This window comes from Hemibagrus wyckioides, linkage group LG22, assembly GCF_019097595.1.
Source record: "Hemibagrus wyckioides isolate EC202008001 linkage group LG22, SWU_Hwy_1.0, whole genome shotgun sequence".
NCBI lineage: Eukaryota > Metazoa > Chordata > Actinopteri > Siluriformes > Bagridae > Hemibagrus > Hemibagrus wyckioides.
In genome coordinates, this window is record NC_080731.1 from 20,447,010 (window position 1) to 20,456,371 (window position 9,362).

The window sequence follows — 9,362 nt, forward strand, 5'->3', positions numbered from 1 at the left end:
CCCGGTCAGCAGTGGTCAGTATCTATCAAAAGTGGTCCACGGAAGGAACAATGGTGAACCTATGACTGGGTCATGGGAGGTCGAAACTCATTGATGCACGTAGGGAGAGAAGGCTGGCCCGTGTGACCCGATCCAACAGACAAGCTACTGTTGCTCAAATTGCTAAAAACGTTAATACTGGTTCTGATAGAAAGGGGTCAGAATACACAGTGCAAAACAGTTTGTTTTGCGTATGGGGCTTCATAGCTGCAGACCAGTCAGGATGCCCATGCTGACCCCCATTCACCACCAAAAGTAACAACAATGGGCACATGAGCATTAGATCTGGACCACAGAGCAATGGAAGAAGGTGTCCTGGTCTGATGAATCACTTTTTCTTTAATATCACATGTATGTCCAGGTGCGTGTGTGTCTCTTACCTGGGGAACACATGGCACCAGGATGCACTATGGGAAGAAGGCAAGCCAGTGGAGGCAGTGTCATGCTTTAGGCAATGATCCCCAGATCTCAATACAACCGAGCATCTGTGGGATGTGATGGACAATCAAATCTGATCCATGGAGGCCCCACCTCATAACTTATAGGACTTGCTGCTAACATCTTGGTGCCAGATAACACAGCACACCTTCAGGGATCTAGTAGAGTCCAGGCCTCAATGGGTCAGGGCTGTTTTTCAGCAAAAGGGGGACTAACACAATATTAGGCATGTGGTCATAATGTTATATCTAATCGGTGTATATTATGCCTCTATATAAAGCTAACACAGTCCAAATGTGGTGTTTTAGATCTCAGAAATTGTTAACTCTGTGCTGTTATCATGTAGAGTCCAACATCCAGATCCAAATAATAGACAGTGAGGAAAAACGGGAAGAATGGGAGAAAGTCATTCACCAAAGACTTCAGGCCTTCTTTCAGGTAAGGTTTTCACTTTTTACTTTTGCTCCAAGGCTGAACTTTTTTTTATTTTCACCAGATGGTTCTCAGACTGCTTTCATGTAAAAGATAAATGTTTTTAATTACAAACTTTATGGTCAACATTATGATGGCACTAAAACAGTCTTTTGATTTGAATCTTATTATAATTTTGATGTTTCTGAAGAATTTGGAGGCAGAGTTATTGGAGGTGCAGAGTAATATGCTCGGATTTGCTGGCATGGGTACTTTGCAAAAAATGATCTACAGTAAGGAGCCAGCGCTGAAGGACCAGCCAACCTCTGGAGTGTTCAACCTTCCACTGATGTGGAGCTTCACACAGAGGATGACCATCCAACGCTTCAGTCATTTAATTGAGCTGAAGGATGAAAGGAAGAATGTTCCTCTGCTCTCAGAACTCCTGAAAAGTGTAGGCCTTTTTATTACAGTGATTATAATTTGTTCACACATCATTTCTACAACTCTGAATGTAGAGAAAGTAGCTGATCATTACTATGATGATCTGTCAGTGAAAGTGGTTACATTTTATTCATGAAGTACATTTTAAACACAAGTTGACTGAGATGCAATAATTAGACTGATAGAATACAGATTGCAGTACCAACAGATACAGATTAAAACTTATTAAAGTCTTGAAGTGTTTTTTATGTGTAAAAGTGTCAGGACATGTGCAATACTAAGTAAGGTCTTTAGAAATCAGAAAAAATAGTAAAGCACAGTGTATTTTTTATACAGATTATACATTAGTGAATAAGTGAGTGAATGAATGAATTAATGACTAAATAATTGAGTGGGTGAATGAATGAATGCAAGGATGAAATAATAAATAAGTCAATCGGTCAGCAGTGGCCAAGTGTATTTGCTAGTGAAGCTGTAGGTTTGCATTCTAACAGGAATTGATGCTGATGCAGCTATGGCTCCTGATTGGTTGGATTAAAAACCTGCAGTCACACTGGCCTATTGAAGAGAAGACTGAACACCACAGGAGTAATTCTTATTCTTTTATTTACAGCATGCTCACATTCGACACATCAGATATCTCCCTCAGGTTCTGAGCCTGCAGCAGAAACTGATGTGCTATTTTGTGAATCTGGATCTGCAGTGTTATAATAATGTGCCCATTAACACCTTCAGGAAGGAGAATGTGGCAGGTGAGATGGACATCAATACATATGGATTTTCTATAACATTAGTAATGAATTAAATCCATTGAATGAATGAATCCAATGCATTTCTACTGTTTTTAATGCTATTGGTGTTATTAATGTTATTGATTTTTTTTCTTCTTTAGATCATGAGCAACAGACCTTCAGCGAAAGTGCTGAAATTGTGAAGTTGTTATGGAAACATCTAAAATCAATTAATTGTAAGATTTTTAAATATTTTGTTCTTTCCATCATTATAAATGTAAAACTGTAAAATAGGTCACAGTGTGTTGTCTACATGTGTATGAACAGAGCTTCAGTTACCGGCTAAAAAATAACCTGAGAATGTTTAAAATCACGACAAATTGTTTGTAGACCCACAGTTAACACCCGAGCTGAAGGAAAAAGATGACCTCATGATTCTGGACCTCCTGCCGACCAAAGGCTCTGTGGTTCAGATTATAACAAAGTACCTCGTCCAGATGCAGAACAACTACATCGAGAAGACCAACCCTACAGCAGACAGGTACACTGTAACATCTGCAGTAGTCATTGGAGTTATTGGACTTTAGGTTTGATATTGGGTATTAGAATTGTCATTATTCATCTTCATATTTAATTTCTATTCACTAATTAAAATTCCTTGCATAATTATAATTATGAACATGGCCCATTGTAACCTCATGGTAATATTTTCCTATTATCATTTTTCCTGTGTTTAAGGCTAATCACTGCTAATGAGCTCAAGCCTTCCCATGTCATCACCTGTGTTCCTGAGCAAGACTTCCTCACTATTGCCATTTCAAACATCGACCATGTGGTGTACGAGGACGGGAAACACAGCACCAACTATAATTTTAAAACTGTGGAGAGGCAGATTATCGATCGATTCTTCAAAGAGAAACCCATGATCAAAATCACTGTAAGCCATTTTTTAAGCTACTTTCAGGCTTCTGAAAATAAAACACAGTGCTGTGTAAAATTTAATATAGTTATTAAATTAAGTATAACCGGGGGCATTGGTGGCTCAGTGGTAGGTTTCTCACCTACCCAGGTTCAATTCCCAGCCACTGCACAAACCCCAGCCACTGGATGCAGTGTCGGTCCCAAGCCCGGATAAAATGGGAGGGGTGTGTCAGGAAGGGCATCCTGCGTAAAACCTGTGCCAAGTTGTTGTGCGGACCGGTTGGTCCACTGTGGTGACCCCTCACACAGGGAGCAGCTGAAAGAACAACATTAAATTAAACCATAAAGTTGCTAAATTTGCCTCAACATGCACCATCATTATCCAGTCTATCAAATGCTGAAAAAACCCTAGTAGAGAAACACAGTACAGTTTTCGGCACATGCACTGAGACAGGTCATCAGGTGTGGATTCATTCACTATAACAGCAGCAAAGGCTGGGTTTCTATAGCAACAGCTCATTCACAGGGATGTGGAAGCTCCATTAAATGCAACTGTAAATGGATGTGTTGTTATTTAATAGTGCGAGTTGTAATAGCTAGCAAATTGCTGTGGAATAAAACAATATTCCATATTGTTGAGGTTCAAGTTGCTTCATTATCCAAAGCTTCAGTGTTTACATTAGACTATCTAAAAATGCTAGTTTATTTCACCTCATCTTATTTTTCTCCTTCAGACGGTTCCATTATTTAAGCATGACTCGGGAACAACACTGCGTGCCTTTTTCAGCACAGTGCAGGACAAGCTGGTATGAAATGTCTCATTTCTATATTGTAATAAACAGAGAGCACCAGGACCTTCATTTCATTTGATTCTTCATTTTAGTCTCTTGATGTAGTTAAGCAGGCTAAACTAAATTTAGCTCTGAAAATAAGATTAGGTAACAAATGTCATTTCACAGTGGAGGTGTTTAGCTGGCATTTATAAAAAAAAAAATTATATGGATGATAAAAATCATTATGCTCGGAAACTTGCCTCTAATAGAAGAATATGATAATTTTCTGATAATTTATGGGTTTTTCCCCACAGGAACCCTTAAAGACCAATGACAGGAATTGCATCATGAATGATTTCCGGTTTTTGAATGAGATTTCTGCAGCTCTTTCCACTCTACGGATTGTTATTGGATTTATGAAGCTGTCGTTTCCTGCACCAGAGCAGAAGCTCATGGCATACGTGAAGAAAGACCTGAAACTGGACGACAGAGCACAGACACTGAACTTGCAGGTGCAGCCGTTTTTTCAACAAATCCATTTTTCTATATTGATTTCTTAATAACTTGATGTGTTGAGTCTGCTGCCCGGCTCTGGATTATCTCACATCTGCTATGCCTGTCTCTGTGCTGTACTTCAGGAATACTTCATAATACAAGAATAGCAGATGTAAATAACAGCACTATACATTTACACTGATCAGCCATAACAGTAAAACCACCTGCTTAATATTGTATAGTTCTTAATTGTCTCATCAAAACAGCTCTGTGCTGTCAAGACATGGACTTCACAAGACCTCTGAAGGTGTGCTGTGGTATCTGGCACCAAGACATTATCAGAGGCAGCAGTCACTTTTTTAAGAATGTGTGCTCCAGTCTTATCTGGAATCGGCCTTGACTCCACACACATCAGTAAGCCTTGGGTGTCCATGACCCAGTCTCTGGTTCACAGATTGTTCTTCCATTGAGCACTTTTGTTAGGTTCTAACCCCTGAGTACCAGGAACACCCCAAAAGACCTGGTGTTTAGGAGAAGCTCTGACCCAGACAATTTTTTTCCTGCTTCTAACACACTAACTCAGAGAACTGACTGTTCACTTGCTGCCTGATATAACAGACCCTGACACTCACTTCACCTGTCAGTGGTGTTAATGTAATGGCTGATCAGTGTATAATTCTGAATTTTAATAACAGTTTCAGTTTTGTTTCAGGTGCTGAGATCCAGCCAGGTGAAGCACATCCAGGATCTGTGGGAAGCGTTATCACTGAGACAGTCATCACTGCTCATCGAAATGAATCAGGTGCAATTGACCATTCAGTTTTTTTTCATTGTACTTCACACATCACTTTCTATGAATTTGTAAGAAGTTTGTCAGAACAGCAGTTTTGTGTGTGTATACAGTACATACACTGCTCACTAAAGGAATTGTTGTGGTCTGATTAAAGGAATGCTCTTTAATCAAGTAAATTAAACTCCTGGGATACTGATGTGGTCAGTTCAGTAGCAGAGGAGGTTGTTAATCAGTCTCAGCTGCTTTGGGGTTAAAGAAATTAACAATTTCATCTCAAGAGCATGGAGGAGAATCCAGGAGACAGGCAGTTACTCTAGGAGAGCTGGACAGGGCCGTAGAAGGTCCTTAACCCACCCTTGCTCCTGTTTGCAAGGAGGAACAGGATGATCACTGCCAGAGCCCTATAAAATGACCTCTAGCAGGCCACTGGTGTGAATGTCTCTGACAAACAATCAGAAACAGACTTCATGAGGGTGCCCTGAGGGCCCAACGTCCTCTAGTGGGCCCTGTGCTCGCTGCCCAGCACCGTGGACCTCGATTGGCATTTGCCACTGAACACCAGAATTGTCAGGTCCACCACTGGCACCCTGTGCTTTTCACAGATGAGAGCAGGTTCACCTTGACCACACGTGACAGGAATTGATACCATTAAATAGCCCCCACGCTCGCCTGACATAAATCCAATAGAACACCTTTGGGACGTTATGTTTCGGTCCATCTGACTCCGCCAGGTTGCACCTCAGACTGTCCAGGAGCTCAGTGATGCCCTGGTCCAGATCTAGGAGGAAATACCCCAGGACACCATCCTTCATCTCATTAGGAGCATGACCCGACATCATCAGACATGCATACAAGCATGTGGGGGGTACCACTGAATACCATTTGGAGTTGCTGCAATGAAATTGAAATAGACGAGCCTGCTGCATCATTTTTTCACTTTGATTTTCGGGGTGTGTTTAAATTCAGACCTCTGTGGGTTAATCATTTTCATTTTCATCAAACAAATGTGGCATCCTTTCATTCCTAACACATTACCCAGTCCAGATCAGTCTAGATATCCAGCATGATATTTTTCCCCATTGAGATCTGATGTGTTTCCAAAGCGTTCCTTTAATTTTTTTGAGCAGTATATATATATATACACATATTAATTTATGGGTATGAAAGAAAATAATGATAGAAAATTATTGGAGATTCATGAGGCGTTACCTCGGTGTATAAGATGGTAAACGGTTATAAAACTTTAAACAATAAAACATTATAATCTGAATTTTTTTTTTACTTTAGAATCCTTTTATCATGATTGAGGATCGCAGTTTTCATGAGATGTTCACAGGAGATCAGAAGAATGAAAAGACAGTTCTGGCAAATATCACTAACCTGGATGTCCTCATCACCGAGCTTCACTACGTGATCCTGAACATCAAGCTCAAAGCTGTCCATCCAAACTGGACGTAAGTGTTTTCATTCATTAAATGTTACACAACACAAGTAGCTGAACAGAAAGTGCTGAATGTGCAGAACATATCCAAAATTAAAGCACCAACTAATATGTAGACTGATAAAATCTGTTATGCCGTGTATGCCAAACAACGGAAAAAGCTCTAATCCTTTCATTCAAACAAAAAACACTAACACATTGTACTTCAGTTGGACAGTGTGTGTTTTATCCATCACCTTATTAAAGCCAGTGCTCTAGGATCAGCATTAACCCTGTGAGATTTGAGTCAGCAAGCGGGATTTTATTGATAATTCTACTGTCCCATGTTTCTATTCCATGCACAGAATTCTGGAAACATTTGAAGCGTTCCTGGATAACGGAGAGGTCAGCGAGAAGGCTGTGGAGTGTCTGAAGGATCTTTCACATGTGGAGATGAGAAACAGCATCGCTCTGTGGAAACTAGCAGTGCAGATCAAGAAAGGGTTAAAAAACAGTGAATCTGTGTGAAGTGAAGCTGGAGCACACGTGTTTCCACTAGTTAATCCACATTAATACTATAAAGATTCATTTTCTTTCTTTAAGATCAATTGCAATCAGAATTTCTTATTTTATCCTGAGTAAAGTAGAACAGAAAGGAACATAAAAGCAGTTCAACTTAATATTAATGCTGTTTGATATTAAAATCTTGAAATTCCACCTTTGAGGGAAAAAATTGAATATAAATTTCTTTTTAGAAGGATTTCAGGAGGGTTTATTTGTTGAGGGTAATCATGATAGCTTCTAAAACTTGTGTTCTAAAACTAAAAATGTGTGATTAAAGTCATTTAGGATTTGGGGAGATTCCTGTTTTCTTTTTCTATTGCTGTCATTAATTGGGTGGTTTGTGTTCTGATTGTTCTTTGATTGAGCTTCTATGATTCCTAAGCAATTAAAACTTATCCATTCCCCCTGAGTGCTTTATTTATTTAACTGAATTGTTGAGATGATTTTCTGCTATTTTATCTTACATTTGGAAGCAATGAATTTTACTGAATTACCTCTAAAACAATGTGTGTGTGTGTCTGTGTGTGTGTGTGTGTGTGTGTTTGTGTGTGTGTGTGTCTGTGTGTGTGTCTGTGTGTGTGTGTGTCTGTGTGTGTGTCTGTGTGTGTGTGTGTGTCTGTGTGTGTGTGTGTGTCTGTGTCTGTGTGTCTGTGTGTGTGTGTGTCTGTGTGTCTGTGTGTGTCTGTGTGTCTGTGTGTGTGTCTGTGTGTCTGTGTGTGTGTGTGTCTGTGTGTGTGTGTGTGTCTGTGTGTGTGTGTGTGTCTGTGTGTGTGTCTGTGTGTGTGTCTGTGTGTGTGTCTGTGTGTGTGTGTCTGTGTGTGTGTCTGTGTGTCTGTGTGTGTCTGTGTGTGTGTCTGTGTGTGTGTCTGTGTGTCTGTGTGTGTGTGTCTGTGTGTGTGTCTGTGTGTGTGTCTGTGTGTGTGTGTGTCTGTGTGTCTGTGTGTGTGTGTGTCTGTGTGTGTGTGTGTCTGTGTGTGTGTGTGTGTGTCTGTGTGTGTGTGTGTGTCTGTGTGTGTGTGTGTGTGTCTGTGTGTGTGTGTGTGTCTGTGTGTGTGTGTGTGTGTGTGTGTGTGTGTGTCTGTGTGTGTGTGTGTGTGTGTGTGTGTCTGTGTGTGTGTGTCTGTGTGTGTGTGTGTCTGTGTGTGTGTGTGTCTGTGTGTGTGTCTGTGTGTGTGTGTCTGTGTGTGTGTGTCTGTCTGTGTGTGTGTCTGTGTGTGTGTGTGTGTCTGTGTGTGTGTCTGTGTGCATGCTGTCTGTCTGGATGTATGAAAGAAAGGTAGCAGTTTGTTTGGACAGAAACCTCCTTATCTGTACTAGGCAGATGGAGATAGCAAGACAAGAGAGAGAGACAGACAGGGAGGAAAAACAGGAGAGAGAGACAGACAGGGAGGAAGACAGCAGAGTGAGAGACAGACAGGGAGGAAGACAGCAGAGTGAGAGACAGACAGGGAGGAAAAACAGGAGAGAGAGACAGACAGGGAGGAAGACAGCAGAGAGACAGACAGGGAGGAAGACAGCAGAGTGAGACAGGGAGGAAGGAAGAGTTGGTGCTTATCAGAAAGAGCAGCAGTCTCAATCCACGTCCTCGGAGAAATGAACCAGAAAAAAAGCTGCTCCCATGGGACATCCCACTCCCTCTCTTTCTCTCTTTTTCTCCTTCTCTCTTTTCATTCATTTCTGTTTCATTTTCAACTCATAGTGTTATCCTTGGCCTTGCCTGTGAGTTTCATTCTCTTATTATAAATACTACAATACAGTCTCTTATATAATCCATATAACTATCCCTCTCATCCCGGAAACAAACTTTTTCAGTCCCTCCCCTCTGGCAAGAGGCTCCGGTCCATCAGGACCAGGACGTCACGCCACAAGAACAGTTTTTTCCCCACTGCAGCCAGCCTGCTGAACAGTGCCTCACTTACCCCCAGATGACCCCCTCCCACCCCGGACACTCACTTCCACATTCTAAATTGCACTACTGTTCATTCAAACTCACACTTTTGTACACAATACTTCTCATTCTACATTGTGTACATACCTCACATCTGTATATATGTACATACCTCACATCTGTATATATGTACATACCTCACATCTGTATATATGTACATACCTCACATCTGTATATATGTACATACCTCACATCTGTATATATGTTAGTCACTTTCACTTTTTACATTTTTCTATTGCACTAATTTTCATACAAGTCTCCGTACACAGTATTTATTTAAATTATTTACCTGTGTATATTTTTGCACCTGACACCAAGACAAATTCCTAGTACTGTAAAGTGCTCCTTGCTGACCCTTTGCTGTACCTTTTTCTGATTCTGATTT

The 9,362-nt window shown here is 40.7% G+C and overlaps 1 protein-coding gene across 1 annotated transcript in view; it reads left to right on the top strand.

Annotated features, from left to right (window-relative positions):
- LOC131343381 (E3 ubiquitin-protein ligase rnf213-alpha-like) overlaps positions 1-7,446 on the top strand; it is a 96,828-nt gene extending 89,382 nt beyond the window's left edge. The window contains exons 61-71 of the mRNA XM_058375029.1: positions 824-915; positions 1,100-1,342; positions 1,946-2,084; positions 2,225-2,299; positions 2,454-2,604; positions 2,802-3,000; positions 3,719-3,790; positions 4,072-4,269; positions 4,965-5,054; positions 6,333-6,499; positions 6,831-7,446. Of these exons, the coding sequence (XP_058231012.1) occupies positions 824-915; positions 1,100-1,342; positions 1,946-2,084; positions 2,225-2,299; positions 2,454-2,604; positions 2,802-3,000; positions 3,719-3,790; positions 4,072-4,269; positions 4,965-5,054; positions 6,333-6,499; positions 6,831-6,993 (1,589 nt within the window). The 3' untranslated portion in view covers positions 6,994-7,446. The remainder of the gene's footprint in view (positions 1-823; positions 916-1,099; positions 1,343-1,945; positions 2,085-2,224; positions 2,300-2,453; positions 2,605-2,801; positions 3,001-3,718; positions 3,791-4,071; positions 4,270-4,964; positions 5,055-6,332; positions 6,500-6,830) is intronic.
- Positions 7,447-9,362: the final 1,916 nt, after the last annotated feature.